General features: G+C 43.2%; 1 protein-coding gene across 5 annotated transcripts; it reads left to right on the top strand.

Annotated features, from left to right (window-relative positions):
- The first annotated feature begins 1,567 nt into the window (after positions 1–1,567).
- On the top strand, positions 1,568–20,808 carry Rtca (RNA 3'-terminal phosphate cyclase). Of its 5 annotated transcripts, none has more exons than XR_001783733.1 (11): positions 1,568–1,826; positions 1,920–2,020; positions 2,793–2,936; positions 5,303–5,426; positions 8,601–8,659; positions 10,084–10,225; positions 12,057–12,271; positions 14,077–14,135; positions 15,594–15,688; positions 16,684–16,788; positions 20,433–20,808. XR_001783733.1 is itself a non-coding variant. In XM_006501884.3 (11 exons), exons 4-11 carry the CDS (start codon positions 5,331–5,333, stop codon positions 20,532–20,534), a joined length of 783 nt encoding a protein of 260 aa, XP_006501947.1. In that variant the 5' UTR covers positions 1,573–1,826; positions 1,920–2,020; positions 2,793–2,936; positions 5,325–5,330; the 3' UTR covers positions 20,535–20,808. The 5 variants fall into 5 exon arrangements, 4 of the variants coding, with proteins under 4 accessions (XP_006501947.1, NP_079793.2, XP_006501946.1 ...); XM_006501884.3 differs by having other exon boundaries at positions 1,573–1,826; positions 5,325–5,426; positions 12,057–12,181; NM_025517.3 differs by having other exon boundaries at positions 1,596–1,826; positions 12,057–12,181.
- Positions 20,809–22,269: the final 1,461 nt, after the last annotated feature.

The following is a 22,269-nucleotide window of genomic DNA, read 5'->3' as shown; positions in this document are numbered from 1 at the left end:
CTTTTTGGACAGTTTCTACCTCATACTTCTATCTTGTCCACTTCCTTCTACCACCCAAGTAACAGCAGGAGTTCGGCTTTAGAAAGCATAAGCTGGGGTCGAGACTATAGCTGTTTGGTACAGTGTTTATTTGGCATGCATCAAACCTCGACATCAGCCTCCAGCACTGTGATTAATAAAAACAAAAAGGATTAGCTTTCTTCAGAGGGTGTTATATTTATGTAATAGGAATCTAATATGTATGATAATCAAGGTACCACAGGGAAGATGGCTGCTCTTCCATAGGACCCAGGTCAGATTCTCACCCGTGTGATTGGTGGCTCACAATCCTCTGGAATTCCAGTCACAGGGAATTCGATACCCTCTTCAGGCCTCTGTGTACAGATGAATGTGTACACATTATGCCCATTCACATAATAATAATTTTTAAAAAGTACAACATGTATATTCGCACAGCAGCCTTGCTTCAATGTCTTATTATTTCCTGTCTGTAAAATTATATCACTGGTATCTCCTTTTTTTAGGTTCTTAGGCCGCTAAACCATCTTCTGTACACTATAATGGGTTTGTGCCTCTCCCTTTGGTTTAGCGGACCATGAGACAAGGAAGTTTCTCTGAGTCTCATGCTAGGCCATGGGAAAAGCCGGAGTTCCCGAGCCAGCCGGGGGGCAAGTTTGTCATCCAAGAAGAGATTTTTTTTTAAAAAAAGATTTATTTATTTATTATATGTAAGTACACTGTAGCTGTCCTCAGATACCCCAGAAGAGGGCATCAGATTTCGTTACGGATGGTTGTGAGGCACCATGTGGTTGCTGGGATTTGAACTCAGGACCTTTGAAAGAACAGTCGGCGCTCTTAACCACTGAGCCATCTCGCCAGCCCCAGGAAGAGATTTTACAGTTCTAAAATCTGCTAGACCACTTTGCAGAAGAGATTGAGTCGATGGCAGGTCAGTGTTGGCCTGGACCACACCTAGATTAGGACTGCTTGCATGTGAATCACTGTTGCTCTCTACTTAAACCTAAGCTTTCCATCAGAACCCTGAAGATAGACTAGGTTTATTTATTTATTTTTTTCTCTTCCCAATGGGACCACACGTAACAGATCTCTTCTTTCTGCCTTCCATTAATACTTATTTCTTGGCTTGGCTACTGAGAAGGTGTTGGCTGAGCCTACTTTGTTAAGGCCTGCCAGGGGCCAGGCTCTGACGGTAACATTTCAAGTAACCATTCACATCTTGGAGCACGTTCCAGATTGATTTAAGTAATCTACATGCTTCCAAAATACTGTGTTAGTACAGTATCGAAATTAGGCGACAGTGATGTTTCATCACACAATTCAGCCTCATTTCCCAGTCTTTGAGGTACCCGAGGATGCTGGAGAAGGCAGTGCTTACACATGATTGGGAAAATAAAATACCAGCCTGGGGGATAACTGAAGAATGTACCTGTTGGGGGGAAAGGGCTTCTGGAGCCTGAAGGTTTTGCTGTGTCACCCCCTTGTGGCCAGCCCAGTTCCCTGCTAGTTTGGGTACACAGTCGCACAACGCCCCGCGCGGCCTCTCTGAGCGCTGGGTGGAGCGCATGCGTACAGCTGCCGGCAGGGTCCCCTGGGGAATTCGTTTCCACAGCAACAGTTTCCCGGGAGGCGCGGGTTCTTTCTCCTTCCGGCGAGCTCGGCCCGGAAGCGCACTATCAGGCCTGCGGGCTTGCGGGCGCCTCGTCTTTTGCCGGTTGCAGCAGGGACGTGGTCGCTGCCGGCCGGGCTCAGAGGCGCCCGCCATGGAGGGCCAGCGGGTGGAGGTGGACGGTGGGATCATGGAAGGGGTGAGTGTGGGACTGCTAGGGGCCGGGGCGAGCCGTGGCGGCGGGGGCCTCCATTCAACCTCTGTCATTTCTCCACCCCGGTGCTCTCTACAGGGCGGCCAGATCCTCAGGGTCTCCACCGCCCTGAGCTGCCTCCTGGGCCTACCCTTGCGCGTGCAGAAGATCCGCGCGGGCCGCAGCACGCCGGGCCTCAGGTACTGCGGGCGGGCGGGCGGGCGGGGAGTTTGGGTAGGGGGCCTGGGAGCCCGGAGATCGGAGCCCGGGTTCTAGGGGGGAGGAGGCCCGGGCGGCAATTAAGAGTGCGGCCTTTGCTCTCCGTTTCTGTCCATAGGGCAGGCCGCTAGTTGTCCTTAGGACGCCTTGAAACAGGGTAGCTTGTCCATGTTCTTGTCATGGTAGGTTTATTGTTAATTGTTCTTGCAAGATATCATCTAGTCCAGGGTAATCCGGAACTTCTCTGCTAGGGTGAATAACCTTGAACTTTCGATTCTCCTGTTTCCACCTCTCAGATGCTATAATTACAGCTGTGTGCCACCATGCCCAGTTTATGTGGTTCTGGAAATAAAACCTAAGGCCTCCTCCACACTGTGCACGCCCTCTACCCACTGAACTACATCCCTGTTCCTCTAATCTCACCCTCTCTTTTCATAAGAATAGCAGTCAAATTGTATTACCGCACCCCCTAATAGCCTCCCTTATGTTGATTGTACCTTTAAAAGGCCTGTTTAAATGATCACATTTTGTGTGGGTTGAGGCCTCAAGGTGGGAATTTAGGGATGAGGAGTACATAATTTAGGTAGTACTGGTGTCACGGGGTGGTCATTGAATGAAATCAAAAGCCCCAGACAAAGTTCTCCTGTTGGAAGACATCACACTTGTTTTCTGGCCATTGCTTTTGTAACTGTCATAGAGTGGGGTATAGGCAGTCTGATGGCACACGTTTTGATGCAGTCTTATGACCTGAAGGCCTCAGCATTTATCTGGACTGGAAATGGTTCGTGATTTGTGTGGCGGGCACCTGGAGGGAGCAGAAATCGGCTCAACAGAGATAACCTTTACCCCCGAGAAGATCAGAGGTGGAGTCCACACGGCAGATACCAAGACAGCAGGGTATGTATGTCTCACTCAGTCCTCCATTCAGACCTGGGTTCAGATGTAGATTCTTTGGCTTCGAGGGAGTGCTCTTTGGACCTTTTGAGGTTCAGTTTTCTCCCTTTTTAAAATGTAAATGATAAGCCTGCTTGTTTAGTTGTAGCTGTTATTATTTACAGATTTCTTTTTGGTTTTTGTAAGGCAAGGTCTCCCTGTAAGTGAACACTAATGTTGAACTCATCCCGCCTGTCCCTGTCCCTACTGCCCCCACCCCCAGGGGCTGAGATTGCAGGCCTGTGTCACTACTATACCTGGTTTTCCCTTATTGTCTTAGTAAGTACCCATGTAACTCTAGAAAGTGTCGGAGGCTCGCCTTGCATGCCCAAGGTCCTGGGTTCCATCTCCTGCTGTGCAGGGAGATGCTGACTCTAAACATCCCAGCTGTCCCGGTTACCCCTCCCCCCTGGGGATGGAGCTGGACCGAGTTCAGTGCTTGATTAGTGTAAAGTTGCCGTGTCCAGTTCCCACTACCAGAAAATAAACAAAACAAGAGTCATAAAAAACCCCACCCAAACACACTCAGCCTCCTGGGAAATGGGTGGCTTAACAAACTGCTAAGAGCCCCTCCTAGCGTCCCACGATGACAGACTGTGGAGAGGAAGCAGCGTTTGCTTGCTTTTGTGCACTGTTTGGTTGATTGCATCCTTATTTTGCGTCTGGTACTGGAGTGCTAGCCCACTGCCTCAAGAATTCTGGCCAGGTTCGTTGCCTGAGGTTCATCCCCAGCCCCCGATTGCTTCTTAAAGTAACCTTTTTTTAAACTGCAATGCTCTGTTATGAAGCATTTGACAGAGTAAGACATTATATTATAAACCTTTTGACAGCCCAGAAATAACTTTAAATGAATTATGGTTCTTTTAGGAAGATGTTTAATAACCCATGGTATCGGACCTATGGTATAAGCAGACTTCTTGGCAAAGGCACCTGTGATTAGGTTTAAAATGAGATCTGTCAAGTGGGAATGTTCCTAAGGCAAGGAAAAGAATTTGACGTGTCTTTTCATTAGTACATTGTTATTTTATACAAAAAAGAAAAAGTCATAGTTATAATTAAGACAGTCGCAAAATTTGAAGCTGAAAGAGAAAGCATTTGTTCTAAAACTTCCATATTGTAAATTAGGAAGTCAAACCCCATTGGTGTTAAGTGACTTAGCCTCCGTCTTGGAGTCAGGGTAAGAAGTGACATTAGAATTTAAGTCTTTTGCCTCCTAATCCCCCCCCTTCCCCAAACAGGGTTTTAAAGTGTAACCCTGGAACTCACTCTGAAGACCAGGCTGGCCTTGAACCCACAGACATCCCCCTTCTCGTCTCCCGAGTGCTGGGATTAATGGCGTGTGCCACCACCACCTGACTATGCCTCCTAACTTTTAGAAATATTATTTATTGTATTTGTTTGTGCGTGCACACACACATACACGCACATGCATGTGCATGCTCCTGTGTATACACACATGTACACATGTATAAACATTCATGCTTTGGAGTGTGTGTGAAGGTCAGGGGAAAACCTATGTGACTAACTCTGTTTATTGTGATTGGTTTTATTTTCAAGAACAGCAATTCATTTTAAAAATCTGACTAGATACTTCATTTTTAAAAACACTTCACATTCTGTGCCTAAGTTTTGTGATTCTTCATGTCGACAATAAGGAGAAAACTCCTTGTTAAACATTCTGTTTCTAGTCACATGAATTCTCTGATGGGAGGAACAGTGCTGTGATTTGATACTTGAGTAGTGTCCTGTGCATGGTGACAGCAACAGCCCAGGAATAAGGGGGTAGGTCTTGGCTGTTCCAAATGCATTTTCATAAACTGCTGCTTTCAGGAAATCTTTGAGAAAAAAATTTGAAGGTTTTATTCTTTTGTTGTTAGTTTGGTTTGGTTTGGTTTTCGAGACAGGGTTTCTCTGTATAGCCTTGGCTGTCCTGAACTCACACTGTAGGCCAGGCTAGTCTCAATCTCAGATCCTCTTTCCTCTGCCTCCCAGGTGCTGGGATTAAAGGCATGCGCCATCACTGCCTGGCCATGTTTTTATTTTCAATTTAACTTAATTTTTTTTGGTGATGTTGGGTACTCAACCAAGGCCTTACAAATGAGAGGCTGAAGCCATTTACCGTTGACTCACTACCTCAGCACAGTTTGCTTTTGTCTTTCTGCTTTGAAATACTTCCGTCAGAGTCAGGATTTTTTTTACCCTTCAGACACTGAAATGTTTTCTAACTTTTCCGTTGTCTGAGCTTCAAGTCACACTGGCGTGCAGTAACAAATACAGCTGTTCTGAGACTCAAACGACAGTCCAGTGAAGCCATTCTGCCTTTTCCTTAGGAGTGTGTGCCTCTTGATGCAGGTTTCAATGCCCTGTGTCCTGTTTGCGGCTTCCCCGTCGGAGCTCCGTCTGAAAGGCGGCACCAATGCGGAGATGGCCCCGCAGATCGATTACACCATGATGGTAAGGGCGCCATGGTCTCTGTTTAAATGTCGGCAGCATCCTCACAGACATCCTGTTCACACATTTCCTAGTTCTTTTGTAGGAGAGGGCACAGGTTAGGTTTACTTTAGGGTTTGCATTATAAATTAAGATAGTGTTCAGACTGATTCTTTTTAAGGACCTAAAATATAATTATGTAAATTATCAGTTATCATATAAATTGCCTGTTTTTATTTTAGTGTTGGCATGTCTATAAGGAAGAAAATGGGTCCAGGTTGAGTATCTCTAGTCTGAAATACTGAGTGAGCCAGAATTTGAGCCAGTGAGATGGCTCATTGGGTGAGAGCACTTGCTACGCTAGCCAGATGACCTAAGTTTAGCTCCCAGAACTGAAGAAAGGCCAGAGCTAAGTCCTGAAAAGTGACCTCTTGACTATCACACTCCCCTCCCCACACACACACACTCAGATAACACAATTCTTAAAGATAACTATAAAATTCAAAACTATTTGAGTACCAACATGATGATCCAAGTAGGTGGACATGTCCCACCTGACTCTATGTGGTGTGCTGTGGTCACAACCTTGGGGCACAGGTCACTGTAAGGCGGTGTGCAAGGTCTGTGTATAACGAGTGAAACACAAGTCAATTTCATGTTTGCATCCTGTGTGTTTGTGCAAATACTACGGACTCTGAACAAGTCAGATGCACCTCTGGCTCTGAGCATCTTCAGGCAAGGATATTCAATCTGTATTAGTGGTTTTTTTCTTCTCCAGGTTTATTGTGGCATAGTTCTTCACAACTAAATTTACTCCTTTAAATGTACTTTTAAGAATTTTGTACAAATATATATCTGTGAACCATTTCCAGAACCAAAGTGAGGGTAAAAAAAAAGTTTTATTAAAAAAGAAAGAAGGAAAATTACAAACCTTTGTAGCTAGTTTTGTCCCCAGCTACTGCCAACCACTGTTCTGAGTTCTGCCCTTTCACAATGTCATACAAAATACAAATGCTGTACGTGGCTTTAGAATTTGGTGGGTTTTCCTCTTTTGAGACAGGGTCTTATGTATCCCGGGCTGGCCTTACATTTGATATGTACAGAGGATGACCTTGGACTTGTGACCCCTGCTTCTACCTCCAGAGCCCTAGAGTTAAAAGTGTGCCCAGTGCCATGGCCAGTGGATACAGTGTGAGCACAGGCAAGGCAAGGCAAGGCAAGTACACTGCCCACCAATCTCCAGGGCCAGCTCAGGGACAGGTTTTTTTTTCCTCCCCAGTTATATTTTGAGACTCCGTGTCTCTCCAGTAAAGGCCAAGTGGCTTAACTCTGAGCTGAGCATGAGTCGAAGGCCCTTGCATTGCCTCCATCATTTGTCAGTTTTGAACAAATTCACTAGAGACTACTGAAATGTTTTTAGCCCTGTCCTTTTCTTACCCCATGAGAGCTCCTTTTCTTCTGCATCTTACCCAGCACTAGATACAGAGCCTCTGTGCTTTAACACCCCCACCCTAAATTGAGTTTTGAAATGTTTGGGGAGAAAATACCAAGGCTTTACACGTTAGGCAACTGCTCTGCTGTGGGCTACATCACCACTCCTGTGTTTGATGAAAAAGCAAAACCATAGACATTTAGTCTATCCCTTTGACACATATGGTGATAGTCTGGGGAACTGAGTAAAAGTCTCCATAGGTCTCATATATTTTCAAGGCTTTAGGTTTAAACACCATCTTTTTCTGAAACCCTGCCATTCTGATGGGTGCTATCATCTTTGGTCAGTGTGTGGAGACATGTAATAAAAGCTACTTTCAACCTGGTGAACATGGCACACTTTTTCAATCCCAGCACTCGGGAGGCAGAGACAGGTGGATCTCTGAGTTTGAGACCACCCTGATCTACAGAGCAAGTTCCAGGACAGCCAGGGATACACAGAGAAACCCTGTCTTGAAGGAAAAAAAAAAAAAAAAAGAAAGAAAAGATTTCTTAGTTTGGATTTCTATTGCTTCCAGGAAAATACCATGACCAAAAAACAAGTTGGGGAGGAAAGGATTTATTCAGCTTACACTCCCACATTTCTGTTCATCACCAAAGGAAGTCAGGACAGGAACTCACACAGGGCAGGATCCTGGAGGCAGGAGCTGATGCAGAAGCCATGGAGGGTGCTGCTTACTGGCTCATGGCTTGACAGCTTGATGTCTTATAAAACCCAGGACCACCAGCCCAGGGATGGTACCAGCCACAATAGGCTGGGCCCTCCCCAATTGATCACTACTTGGGAAAATGTCTTACAGCTGGATCTCATGGAGGCATTTCTTCAGCTGATGCTCCTTCCTCTGATGATAACTAGCTTGTGTCAAGTTGACACACAGCTAGCCAGTACAATACTTTACATAAACTAAATATAAGATACAGTGAAGGATGAATGTTAAAGATACTTGAGCATAGCCTTGTTTAAACTGTAATTGTCATTGTATGACATGTGCCTTAGAGGGTGATGCCTCAGAGCAGTGAGTCTCAGCCCCTTTAGGGGCTCACAGATCAGATGTCCTGCATATCAGATACTTACCATTCATAACAGTAGCAGAATTATAGATATGCAGTAGCAACTGAATAATTTTATGGTTGGGGTCACCACAACGTGGGTGATTGTATTAAAGGGTCCCAGCATTAGGAAGGTTGAGAGTCAGTGCCTTAGAGTAAATTCTGTAAATTCTGCTCCAGTGCCTTGCCATTTAAATATTGCTTGAGAGGAACTCAGTATGTCATGAAATATTGTTTCCAATAGGAAATGAGAAAAAAGCTATGGTAAAACACTGCCTACCTAGTAAGTTTCAACAGTATTGAGAAATTGAGAATGCAGAGTGGAAGGCTGTTCACCAGTAGCCTCCTAAGGCTCTTAGTGCACACTGTGTTGATCGGGTCGGGGAGGGCCGCCCTGTAGTCATTCCTAGGGTCAGTGTGTGGAGCTGCTGTTTTTTATTACATAGATTTGACAGTCTCCTTAAGTAAATGTTAAACGTGTAGCTATGTGACCAAGTTAGAATGTAACTTGTTTGAACGATAGGGTTGGTGTCAGTCTCTGTTGTTCCTGTATCTGCAGCACCTGCTAGCTAGCTCACTGCATAGCGGTTTTCATAAGTGATTGAACTTAGTGAATCTGTGCATACTGCTGCCTAAAGGAACAACTGACTTTTTCAGGTTTTCAAGCCAATTGCTGAGAAGTTTGGTTTCACATTTAATTGTGACATTAAAACGAGGTAAGTTGCTCGGTCTCAGCACCCCTCCTCTTCCTTCTGACGGCAGTACTGTGAACCCAACACAGGGCTTGTGCGTGCCAGGCCAGCCCCTGCTGCTGAGTTTCATCTCCAACCCTTAACTTTTTCCATTTATTACATGCTCCAAAAATAGTGCAAAAGGTAGATTTAGAGAACGTTTACTCAGATACTCTTAATGCATTGTGTTTTGTGATATATTTCCTACAGAAAATAATTGTACTTTGTGGCTTAAAGACATTAACTGTAGAGCTGTAGGACCTTACCAGCCACCAGTAGTGTTCATTTGTTCCTTGACAGAAATACTTTCATGGCAATTTCTACATGGAGATCTTCACAGCTAGTGTTATCCATGCCTCTGAATAGGCGATAAGGGATCACTCACTGTGTGTGGACAACTACACTAGGCACTCTGGGATCGTAAAGAGTCTGTTCCACAGTGAAGTCAGAATTGACTTCTAAGAAAGCCCAGCTTTTAGGGATGTCTCTGTAAGCTGTCCTGTGCTGTACAAGAGTAAAGTGTTCTGCATGGGGCTTAGTGCGTTATGGTCGCAGTGCCCCAGGTTTCCTGTCCAGTTTCATCTTACTTCCTACTTTCACACAGTTATATTCTAACTTGGTTATCTGCTGTCTTAAACTACTTTGTACCTTTAAATTCATGTTATTTATCCCCTGTCACATAAACATTAGAAATCATATTTAAAAATAGAAAATAATGATTTCTTATTTGGACTGTTGGTGAATGCATTCACTCTTGTTGCATTCCTCTGTTGGAACCTCTTCGCAACCATACTTATCATCTAAGTAGATTGTAAACTACACCATCTCCTTACCAGGTAGAAATTCTTGAAGATGGAATGGAAGCACAGCAGTTCTCAGCATCTGCAGTAAATGAATAGGACAGTTAAAATTTTATTACTGCTCATCTGCTTAGCTGTTCCTCAGGTATTAATCTGAGTGCCATGTGCCAGCTGCTGTTTTAGGCCGAGGAAGTAGAAACTAGCAGAGCCAGCGTTGACAGAGCTTATGCTCTCAGCCAACACTGTAATGAGGAGCGTGTCCTGCCCTGTCTTAGGCAGTAGTCACTGTGCAGTAGCCGTTGAGCCTGTCGCTGGGAGGATGATTGCTTTGAGTGCTGTGGATTGAACCCAGGGCCTCACATGCACACGCTAAGGATGCATGTGAAGTATAGCTACCTCTGAGTTATACTTCTGGCCATAATTTCAGTATTCACGTGTAACTTGAGACCACAGAGTCGGCATCTGAGGTTGCAGAGATCATACAGACCTTTTCCTGAACTTCTACAAATGATATATCTTTTGGTATCATTGCTGTTACTGTAATGGGTTGTTAAGCCTTACTTTGTCTGTCCTCAGTTATGGAGCATATATTTGTTCTACTTTTCCTAGGGGCTATTACCCCAAAGGGGGTGGTGAAGTGATTGTCCGAGTGTCCCCAGTTAAACGATTGGACCCAATAAATCTGACTGATCGAGGCTCTGTGACCAAGATTTATGGGAGAGCTTTTGTTGCCGGTGTTTTGCCACTAAAAGTAAGTTGTTATAGTGCTCTTAGAAGTGTAGGGACACCTTGATGATTTTGAGAGTACTCTTTTTTTCTTTCAAAACAAGAGCCTCAGACAATTTGAGGTTTTATTTTTCTTTCTTTTGAGGTTTTTGTTGTTTTAAAACAGCGTGGCATGGGTAGTCCAGGCTGCCTGAATTTTCCTGGGTAGACCAGATGGCCTTGACTTTTCTGTGCTCCTGTTTCTCTGCAAAATGTTTGTTTTTCTCGAAATAGAGACTTACATAGCTCTGATATAGCTGATGGTGGCCTTGAATTCACAGACCCAGTAAACCCCAGAATTTATGTATACTAGTCAAACACACTGCTACCTGAGCTGCATGCCTGGCCCGAGAACTTTTTTTTTAAAAAGATTTATTTATTTATTTATTTATTTATTATATGTAAGTACACTGTAGCTGTCTTCAGACACCCCAGAAGAGGGCATCAGATCTCATTACAGGTGGTTGTGAGCTACCATGTGGTTGTTGGGATTTGAACTCAGGACCTTTGGAAGAACAGTCAGTGCTCTTAACCACTGAGCCATCTCTCCAGGCCCGAGAACTTTTTTTTAAATGTATTTATTTAGTGTGGATAGGGATTAGGCTGCATTCCAAGATGAACATGTGGAAGTGGGGATTGGGCACATGTCAGAGTGTGTTCATAAAGGTAAAAGAGGTCAGCTAAAGGAGCCATTTCTCTCCCTCGTCATGTGAGCCCTGGGGCGCTCTCATGTCAGCAGGCCTGGCAGCAGTGCCTTTACCCACTGAGCCATCTCTAGAAATGTATTTATTTTGTTTGGTTTTTTTTTAAGACATGGTCTTACTTAGCTGGCTTGGAACGCATCATGTACATCTGGCTGGCCTCAAAAGAGTTCCACTTGTCTCTGTCTTCCAAATGCTGGGATGAAAACTGTACTCTACTTTACTAGCAGAGCTTTTGTTTTTTAATTAATTAAAAAAATTAATTTATTTATTTTTAAGATTTTTATCTTTATTTTATGTGGCATTGGTGTTTGGCCTTCACACATGTCTGTGTGAGGGAGTCAGATCTCCTGGACCTTGAGTTATAGGTGGTTGTGAGCTGCCATGTGGGTAGGGTACTGGGAATTGAACCCTGCTCCTCTGGAAGAGTAGTCAAAGCTGTTAGTCACTGAGCCATCTTTCTAGCCCCTACTTACTTGTTTTGTTTATTGGCTTTGTTTTGTTTTTTGGTTTTGTATTTTATTATTTTTGTGTGCACATATGTCTTGCCTGCACATATATCTGTGCTCCATGTATATGCAGTGGCTTCTGAAGCCAGAACAGGGTATCGGGTCCCTTGGGACTGGAGTTACAGATGGTGGTGAGCTGCCATGTGGTGCTTGGGATCGAATGTGGGTTCTCTGGAAGAGCAGCCAGTGCTTTTAACTACTGAGCCGTTGCTACAGCCCCACATTTATTGTATGTGCATGCGCTTTGCCTGCATATATGTACGTACACCACATATGTACCTGGTGCCTGGGAGGTCAGAAGAGGGGGTCAAGTCCTGTGAACCTGGGGTTAAGGGATTGTTGTTAGCCACCATCTGGATGTTGGTAACTGACCCCAGATCCTCTGAAAGAGCAACAAGTGCTCTGAACGACTGAGCCGTCACTCCTGTTCCCAGACCCTAATTTGAGTGTCTTCATTTAAATGTTTCTTAGAAGTTAGTGCTCTTTCTAGAAGTGTAAAAATGATACGTGGAAAAGTTAACTACGTTAAATACTTTTGAAGGAATAAAAACGGTGGTCCAAATAACCAGTGACGAATTTGTTCTCCTTTTCTGGTTTGCCAAAATAGGTAGCAAAAGATATGGCGGCGGCGGCTGTGCGGTGCATCCGGAAGGAGATCCGGGATCTGTACGTCAGCATCCAGCCCGTGCAGGAGGCCAGGGACCAAGCCTTCGGCAATGGGAGTGGAATCATGTGAGCACACACGGAGAAATAGTTGAGACCCTGACGACACTGTCCTCATCAAAGAGTTGTGTGCATTCGCTCGGCTTAGGGTTCTGCAGTGTATGTGTAAGGCCATTCCTACCTCAAACAGCAGTTCAGTGAATCACTGTGATCATTGTGGAGGCTTGGTCTTACATGGCTGTACTTCCCAAACTCAAGAGACTGGGGCAGGAGGATCACAGATTTGAGGGTAGCTTAGACACGATCTGCATAGCAAGTTTTAAGGCAGCCGGGCTGTCTATTAATATACTACCTTAAATTAATTATAAATAAATTAATATACTGCCTTAAATCAGAATGTAAAAGTACAACATCAAAAAGGAGAAAAGACAAAGGTCATGCTCCCACCCCCTCCCGAATGTTTTCTACATCCTTGTGTTTGTTGTAGGCCTCAGATTTACAGCAATCCTGGTGTCTCCCCTCCCAAGTGTTGGAATTACAAATATGAGCTAATTGGTGTGATACCATTTAAATAAACAACTTAATCACCCTTGGATTTCAGTATCCTTGTGTAGATCCTGGAATGGACTCCCCATGAATACTGAGGAACAATCTTTAGTTGATATTTTTAAAGTGTAATGACATAAATTTTTTAAAAAAATATTTATTTATTTATAAGTACACTGTAGCTGTCTTCGGACACTCCAGAAAAGGGCGTTAGATCTTGTTACTGATGGTTGTGAGCCACAATGTGGTTGCTGGGATTTGAACCTTTGGAAGAGCAGTCAGTGCTCTTAACTGCTGAGCCTTCTCACCAGCCTGAACATAAATTTGTTTGTTTGTTTGTTTGTTTGTTTTTTGAGACAGGGTTTCTCTGTGTAGCCCTGGCTGTCCTGGAACTCACTCTGTAGACCAGGCTGGCCTCGAACTCAAAATCTGCCTCCCTCTGCCTTCCAAGGGCTGGGATTAAATGCGTGTACTACCACGCCCAGCTTGAACATAAATTTTTTAAGATTTATTTTTATTATGTTAGTTATGTATGTGTTTAGCTGTGGGTATGTGTATGAATGCAGGCATCTGTGGAGTTCAGAGAGGGCCTCAGGTGTCTTGGAGCTAGAGTTCCAAGCAGCCGTGAGCTGCCCTAAGTGAGTGCTAGGTGCTTGACTTGGTTCCTCTGCAGCAGCAGTTTTATTGGCTTCTCTCATATTTAGGCTATTCCGAAGGTAGTCTTTGAAACTAACACCAACAGAAAGGTTTTCGTTTTTAAAGATACCTTAGGTTTGAAATTACTTTATAATTACTTAGTGTGGTAATGTTGTCTTTTAAAAATATTATGTTAAGCCAGTTAGGAGTTAAGTCTTAACAAAAATTCTTTAATTGGGCACACCTTTAATCCCAGCTCCCAGGAGACAGAGAAAGAGTGAGGCTAGACTAGTGTACAGAGTGAGGACCAGGACAGCCAAGGCTACACAGAGAATCAAGAACAAAATCAAACAAATTCTTTAGTTGATATTTTTAAAGTGTAGAAATACAGTATTTTGTGGATACTTATATTTCAAACCTTTTATTCAGAAATTTACAAAGTTTAAAGTAAGTACTTGCCTTCTTTGCTATAATTCTACCTTAAAAACAAAACAACTAAAGTCTGTGTAAAGTGCTTTTTATCCTGTGCACTGTAACCAGAGCTAATGGCAGAATAACCTGAAGGGGAGGGTGGTGGCATTCTCTACCACTCATGTGAGTAGTTTAGTCTCCTGAACTTTGCCCAAAGGAATCCTCCTGCCCCCTGAGATTGTTGGTGACTTTATTGTCTGTGGGAGGAATTTCATTATTGCAGTGTAGATGTAAGTGGTTTCTTGTGTCGTATTTGCATGGTATGTAGACTATTACAGTGTGGGTAATTGCACTTTTTCCCTCTTATGTAGCATTGTTGCTGAGACATCCACTGGCTGCTTGTTTGCTGGATCATCACTTGGCAAAAGAGGTATACATGAAGCAAAGATGTCTTTAAATGCCATCATCAGTGAAGAAATCTTTTTTTTTAAAGATTTACTCATTTATTTGTTTATTTTATGTATGAATACACTGTCATAGTCTTCAGACATACCAGAAGAGGGCATCAGATCAGAGGGATTACAGATGGTTGTGAGCCATCATGTAGTTTCTGGGAATTCAACTCAGGAACCCTGGAAGAGCACTCAGTGATCTTAACTGCTGAGCTCCAGCCCCAGTGGAGGAATCTTTATGTTTTTAGTATAGACTGTCAAGAATGATGACTGACATACTTAAAAGATAGTCAACTAATTTTATTTTAGAGTCAGTGAATTTTTCATTTTTTCAACTCTGTATTTTGAGCAAGTTGTAGACCTCGAGTCTATACCCTCTGCTAGGTGGCCCAGTCATGAACATGTAGCTGCATGCTGTATTCATTTCTGAAGTGTTGCAGAGCTCAGCTGTGGATCTGAGAATGTCCCGTTTTAAGAGAATACTGAAAAGTCTTCAATTCTGATTAAATTGTGACCAATTCTAACTTGTGTAAGTCACAAGTTTTAAATTGAAAACTGAGGTATAGCTTTGGGTTATAATTTTGTTATATACTGGCTTTATAATTAATTCTTAAAATTAAATTATGTATGAGTGTTTTGCCTACATGTATGTCTCTGTAGCACTTTGTGCCTGGTACCTGGGGAGAGCAGAAGGTGTTGATTTTCCTGGAACTAGAGTTGCAGACAGTTGTGGGCTATCATGTGGGTGCTGGATAGTGAACCTGGGTCCTCTGGAAGAGCAGCCAGTGCTCTTGACTGTACCAATCTCCAAAGCCTGCATTTTGTTTTGTTTTGTTTTTGTACCTGTTTTTCATAGTTCTGGGTAAGTTAGAGCCTCACCGTGCAAGGCAGGTGTTCATGCATTGAGCCATATGTCCAGCCCATGAATACTGTTAAGAAATGGATGCCAGGGCCATGCTGAGGTCAGAGGACAGCTCTCTCTCCTCACTGTTTCCTCGGAATTGAACTTGGATCATCGGCGTAGCCTTGGGTACCTTCACTCGCTGAACCATCTCACTGGCTCCATAGTTAATATTTTTTTAGTGGATAGCAAACGACCTATTTTTCCCCACTTTTGCTTTGAAACATTGACGTTTCTCAAGTTTCATAAGATTAAATAGCATTGAGATCCTTCCTGAAAAGGGCATTGGTTAATTCCAGACGCCTGAAAATAATGTTACATCAGTGCTAATTGGGATATATCAGTTAAAGGTTTTGATTGATTGTTTTTCTGAGACAAAATTTCACTCTGTAGCTCAGGCTGGCCTTGCACATGGGACAGTTGTATTGTAGGTTCCCAAGTGCTGGGGTTTCAAGTATATGTCACCTTATTCAGTTCAGGTAAAGTTGGTGACTTGGGAGTAATTTGTTGTTATTTATTATTGCTCCTGTTTTAGGTGTGAATGCAGACAAGGTTGGGATTGAAGCTGCTGAAATGCTATTAGCGAACCTTAGACACGGTGGCACTGTGGATGAGTATCTACAAGACCAGGTAACGACACTGTTAGGATCAAAACCATGTTCCTGACAGATTTGAACATAATTATGTTGCATATAAATTTCTTTTATTGTGCCATCAAGTATCCAGACACATTTGTCTCTCTTGTTCTCTCAAACACAAAGGGTCTCTAGAGTTGACGCCCATTGGGAGGCGGTGTTGACTCTTTGGACTGCTACTCTTTTGAGACAAGGTCTCGTTCTCTACCCTCACATTCTCCGTCCTTCTGGCTCTCCTGCCTACTGTGGGTGGAGTCTTGTGGTTGCTCCTCAGAAGCAAGAAGAGAGGGAGAAGGAAGAGGAGGGCTCTTCGGTATTTCTTGACCATTTTCTGGAGACAGTTTTCCTTGTGTTTAGTCATTTTCTTCTTCCTAAATTTATGTTCCCAGGAATTCTGTAGACTCCATTTATCTTTTAAAATGGGATTTTTGAAGAGTATAAAAACTTGTCATGTACAGCAGCTTCAGAAATATTTGGTCTAAGTAAGTGTATGAGCGTCCAGCTCTCTCATCTTATTCTGAAACATAAATTGTTAAAAGTCTGTCTTATCGGCCAGGCATGATGACAACCTGCCTTTAATCCCAGCACTTGGGAGGCAGAGGCAGGTGGATTTCTGAGTTCGAGGCCAGCCTGGTCTACAGAGTGAGTTTCAGGACAGCCAAGGCTACACAGAGAAATCCTGTCTCAAAAAAAAAAAAAAAAAAAAAAAAAGAAACCAAACCAAACAAACAAAAAAACCAAAAAACTAAAGAAAAGAAGTCAGTCTGGCTAAGCATTTACCAAGCCACAGACTGTGGTTAACACATACATACTCTCTGTTACTGTGTAAAGCTTCTAGAAACATAAAGAAAATAGGAATTATTCTTTTAATTTCTTTTAAAAGCTATTTTGATTTCTAGTAGCATTTTCCTGTGAGTGGTTGTAGAATTTGTAAATCTGAATATTAGCATATTTTTGAGATTTTCTTTCTTCTTTGTTCTTTTTTGATAGCTGATTATTTTCATGGCGCTAGCCAATGGAATTTCCAGAATAAAAACAGGATCAGTCACACTCCACACGCAGACTGCTATACATTTTGCTGAACAGCTAGCAAAGGTGAGTGTCCTGTTAGAGAGACTGACTGGGTTAATAAACAGGAACCCAGCAGTAACCACCGTTGACGCTGCTCCTGGGCTCCCTGAGTGGCGAGCTCTCAGCAGCCTCGGCATCGGCTTCTGTCTCCTGACACACTGGGCGATTAGAGCGAGCAGAGAGTAGATGCTTTGACGCCTGTGCTTCGGGCTAGCAGCCTGGGTTTTGAGCATCCCAGGACAGTTTGGAAGCCTGAAGTCCTGTGCATCAGTGAAGGTTCTGCCTGACTAGTGTGTGAGCTCACGTTTATACCTTTTCTTCAGTACTCTGGTCTAAAATAATAATAATACATTTATACCTTTTCTTTAGTACTCTGGTCTAAAATAATAACAACAACAACAATAATAATAATATAAATTTCAAGTGAGATTAATGCTAATCTTTTCATAGAAAATGTAAACATTGTTCCCTTTAGCTAGTAAAGCCACTGTTCTTTTTCTTCTCAAATTGCTTCTCACTGCTTATTACTGCTAATACATACAGCTTCTTTTCTGAAAATGTAGCAGATTTTTTATTTTGGAATTTCATTTTTATTCTTTTGCATGGTTTTAGTTTAGTTTTACTAGTCAAGGCCTCAGTATATATTTTGGCCTGGCCTTGAACTTCCTGGGTAGACCAGGAGAACTTGTGATCCTCTGGCCTCAGCCTACAGGGAGTTCTTAGATGCAGCAGGAGCTACCACACACAATGACTGTATTCTCTAATATAATTTTGTAAGATTGTGACTCAAGTTTTATGGGGTTGCCGCCTTTTCTTTGAGATTATAAAAGTAATTCACATGAGGCATGGCAGTGATTACCTGCCACCTGTCACTTGAGAGTCAGAGGCCAGCTCTGTCTATGTAGCACATTTCAGGCCAACCTAGGCTGTAAGATAGACTTTGAGAACAAGAAGAACAAGAAAAAGAGTGCAGAAGAACTACACCACAGTCCCTACAGAGTTGTCTTCTTTCAGTTCATTTTTTCAATTGAAGTAATTTTTTCATACAAAATATTCTGATCATGGTTTCCCTACCTCTTCTTCTAGATCCTTCTCTGCTCCTCACACTTCCAACTCACACCTTTCTAATGAACAAGAAAGCAAGTAAAAAAGACATACACACACACACACACACACACACACACACACACACACACACACACACACACACACACACACACCCACCCTAAGGCATATAGTGGCGCAACCTTTAAACCCAGCACTTGAGAGGCAGAGGCAGGCGGACTAATTCGGAGTAGGGGGGAGAGAATGAGAATGACTGTATTCTTAATGAGCTAGGCATGGAGGTGCAATCTTATCTTCTGTTGCTTGGGAGGTAGAAGCAGGAGGATGGGGGCTCCTGGGTTCAGGGGATCAACGCCAGCCAGTGCTCTATGGCAAGACCCTGTCTCAAATGCCCTCCTCACTCCTTCTCTCGACAAAAGTGATTCACTGGCTGAGGAGAGCTTAAGCACCACAGCCTTGGCTCACACAGAGCCTCTGCCTGCTTCTCCCTCTGCCTGCTTCTCCCTCTGCCTGCTTCTCCCTCTGCACTGAACGTTCACAGCCTCTGCTCTTCTTAGTTGCTGTTGGGATAAGAAATGGGAAGGTCTTGCTTAAATCAGGAAACCTGATGAGAATCAAAGGTAGATTACATCCAAGACAGGCGTGAATTGACTGTTTTACCGTTGTTGCTGTTGTTGTTGTTGTTTATTGCCCTGGGAAATCAAACCAATGATTTTTGTGTGTCGGGCAACCATGCTTTCAATGAGCTCCGTCCTATTATTATTTTTAAGATTTACTTATTTTATGTATGTGAGTACACTGTCAGTCTCTTCTGACACACCAGAAGAGGGCATCAGATCCCATTACAGATGCTCATGAGCTACAGTGTGGTTGTAGGAATTGAACTCAGGTCCTCTGGAAGAGCAGTCGGTGCTCTTAACCACTAAGCCATCTCTCCAGCCCCCTATTATTTTTACATTTATTTCTATTTTATTTTATATGTATGAATGGTTTGCCTACATTTATGTCTGTGTACCATATTTGTGCCTGGTTCTCTGAAAAGCCAGAAGAGAATGTCTACTCCCCTGGAACTGGAGTTGTAAGTGATTGTGAGCCTCCGTGTAGGTGCTGGGATTGGATCTGGGTTCTCTGTAAGAACAGCCAGTGCTCTTAAGTGCTTAGCCGTCCTTTCAGCCCCCTTCAGTTACTTTCATTTCTACTTATGCTGTGTTTACAGTTGTTTTCTCTCTCATAGATTAGCGTCCTTGCTAATTGGTACAAAGCTTTATTCATTGTAGCCTACAGTTTTACAGGACTTTGTATATTTGTAGCCACTTACATATTACTTGAAGAGAGTACACAACAGAAAGTTTCCTGAACTGGGGTTATGACCCTTGTTTCTTATTTAACTGTGTATGTAGGTCAGAGGCAGGGGAGTAGCTGAAAAGGGGTCTTACTAAGTGTAGTCTAGGCTGGCTTCAAACTCAAGATTTTTCTACCTCAGCCCTGTGCATGCTGGGCTTACAGGTCTGTACCACCTACACCTGGCTCTTTGTTGTACTTTGCTGGGTGACTTATGCCATAGTATCTTTATTTTCTGTGCTTCATTACAAATAGCTCATCTGTAAAAATCAGAGACTTCAGCTGGACCATCTTTTAGGCTCCCTCAGTAGGCCTAAGCATAAACGTGAAATGGCTCCCAGTCTCCTGCTTGTGTTTTATATTTTCATGTTTGTAATTTGAAACTGCAGACAAATAACTATACAGGAGTTTGGTTCTTTTGCTCTGTGTTCTGGTTTGTCATGGCACAGTGATTTTGAGATGTCCACTTACACGGCGCACTGTTCCATGTATGGAAATTGAAAGCTTGTGACCACTGCTGGTCAGGAAGGCCACAGAATAATGGTGTCAGATTGTACTTTAGAGACTCCTAGAAGCTAAGGCACACTTGAAATCCCTTTCTCAGAATCTTAAACCTATGTAGTTGTTTTGACTTAAATTATTTTGTTGAAAGGATCAGCCTTTGCCTTTAAAATGGCACTTCCAGAGCATCGACAAAGATCACATATTTCAGAGCTACTTTAGCTAATAAGTGAGAACTACAGTGTTAGGCTCGGTGCTGAAGGGCATTAGTCACCGCCACTCCTCCGCCCTACCTACCCTTTCTGAGCATGCTTCCTGAATTATGTATTTAGAGAATTAAATTGGCAGGAAAAATTTAATGAGAGCAAATAATGTCATACCTGACAGGTAAATGGTTCAGATACATGTTTTAGAAAAACAAAAGGGAAGAGAAATGATGCCTTTTCGCCAGCAACAGGCAATGCTTCAGAATCTACATCTGACTTGGCTGCACATGTCCCCTGTCCCACATGTCCCCTGCTCCCACATGTCCCCTGTCCCCAGTCAGTGGGCGTGGAGTGGAGCCTGATTCTCTGTCCTGACAAACTCCACAACAGTGATCCCAGCATGAAAGAAGGGTTGCATTTCTTCACGTATCTCTTGATTTTTATGTGTATACCTTTTTCAGATGGGTTTGATATTAACTCTGTCTCCTTAACTTCCATCCTAGGATCGCCCTCTGTCCTCTCATGTGTATTCACTTACTACTGTTCCATTTTCAGGCCAAATTTACCGTGAAGAAATCAGAAGAGGAAGAAGATGCCACTAAGGACACTTACGTCATCGAGTGTGAAGGAATTGGGATGGCAAATCCACACCTCTAGGGTGTTCACGTACGCTCTACCTCCTTGTTGCACTGACTTAGCCCATGCATGCTGCAACACAGTGAGTGAGACGTCAGCTACCACAGGACTTGAGTCTTTGGAGATGGAGGTTGGCACTGTCAGTTGCTGAGAATGCTCCATCATGTTAAGCTCGTGGGATATCTCCCCAGATATAGACAGTGAACGATCAAACGTAATGAATATGTGTAATAGTCAACTTCAATATTAACATCATACCCTAACGTTATAAATAAATTGTTGTTCATACCCTAAATATGAGCTGCTGCTTTTTTAATGTAATAAACTAAGCCAGGGACATAGATTTGATCTGTAATGTGTGTGTATTAGTATCCTTACCTGCAGGTTCCACTTTCTGTAGTTTGAGCTACCTAGAGTCAGCTGTGGTCCAGGAACATTGTCTAGAAAACTGGACATAAATAACTCATCAGTTTTTAATGCAGCTCCTTCCTGAGTAGCATGATGAGATCTCACACTTATCCTGTCCTGCCTGTGACATGAATCGTCTTTGTCCAGTATCAATAATATCTATGCTGCTTACTCGTCCATTATACACTTAGTAGCTGGCTGGTTATCTGATCATTAGTTGTAGTATTATGATGCTTGCATTCAGTTGACACTCACTATAATTAGTTAGGACTTTCTAGTGCTCAAGAGCAGTGGGACTAGCCATTCAGGCATGCATAAGGGACGTTCTTCCATTAAGGATCTTATAGTAACCCTGGCCGGTTTTGCCACATTCATCCCACACATGGCTGTCTTTGGACTACAGCATTCCAGAGTAGTCGAGGCCTTTAGTACAGAAACGCGCCTCCATTACGCTCTGCTGCTTCATAGCTAGCTACATCTAGGTTTACGTTGTTCCCTGATCCTGTAAGCAGCTGAGGTTATGGCTCGGGTGAACCTGGTCCGATGTTACAGTGTGCCGTGTATATCTGTGCTGTAGTTCATGTAGATGGAGATGAACATTGCAGGATATTTGATCACATTGCGAATTTCCAGATTGTGTTATTTACTGGAAAAATCTAGTTGTGCTGTGGCTCAGCCTAAGCACACTTTTAACCTAAGAGCTTTCTGCTGGAATACACAGAATTAAATCACCTCAACTGTAGGTCAAGAAGGGAAGCAAGCAGCCAGTTGACAGGGAGTGAGCATAGGCTTATTAAGAAAAAACAGAGTATTTCAGAGTAAAGCTTTGAGAATTATGGTGGCTTGGGGTCTCCTTCATGCTGGTGTGAGGATGTATCAGCAGTGTTGAGGGAAGCTGGGTGGAGACTGGGCGTCTGCGGGTGAGACAGAGCTCCACTATGTGTGGTGAGAGTATGGTTGGGCGTGGCACAGATGCCACTGTGGAGTCTCAGTTTTTCAAAGAAGGTACGACAACCACAAAGAAGCTGTGTTACTCCCACAAGGGACTTAATTTGCATTATCTAAAACAATTCAGCTTCTATTTTAATCCTAATTTTTATTTCCACATGCTCATAAAAGACCAACCAATACCAACAGTTCGGTGGACTTGACACTCGATACCGATCCTTAGCGTGATTACTTTAGGGTTGGTTTGGTTTGGTTTTTGAGACAGATTCATGTAATCCAGACTGGCCAGGCACTTCCTGTTTGTCCGAGGCTAGACTTGAACCTGCCTCTACTTCCCAAGTGTTGGTTTTACAGGTATCTACTAACAGCCTGGCTCTTTAAGAATATTCTTTAGGGTATA

This window comes from Mus musculus, chromosome 3, assembly GCF_000001635.26.
Source record: "Mus musculus strain C57BL/6J chromosome 3, GRCm38.p6 C57BL/6J".
Classification (NCBI taxonomy): domain Eukaryota; kingdom Metazoa; phylum Chordata; class Mammalia; order Rodentia; family Muridae; genus Mus; species Mus musculus.
Note: the sequence above shows the minus strand (reverse complement) of the source record. Positions and strands in the feature narration are given on the sequence as shown.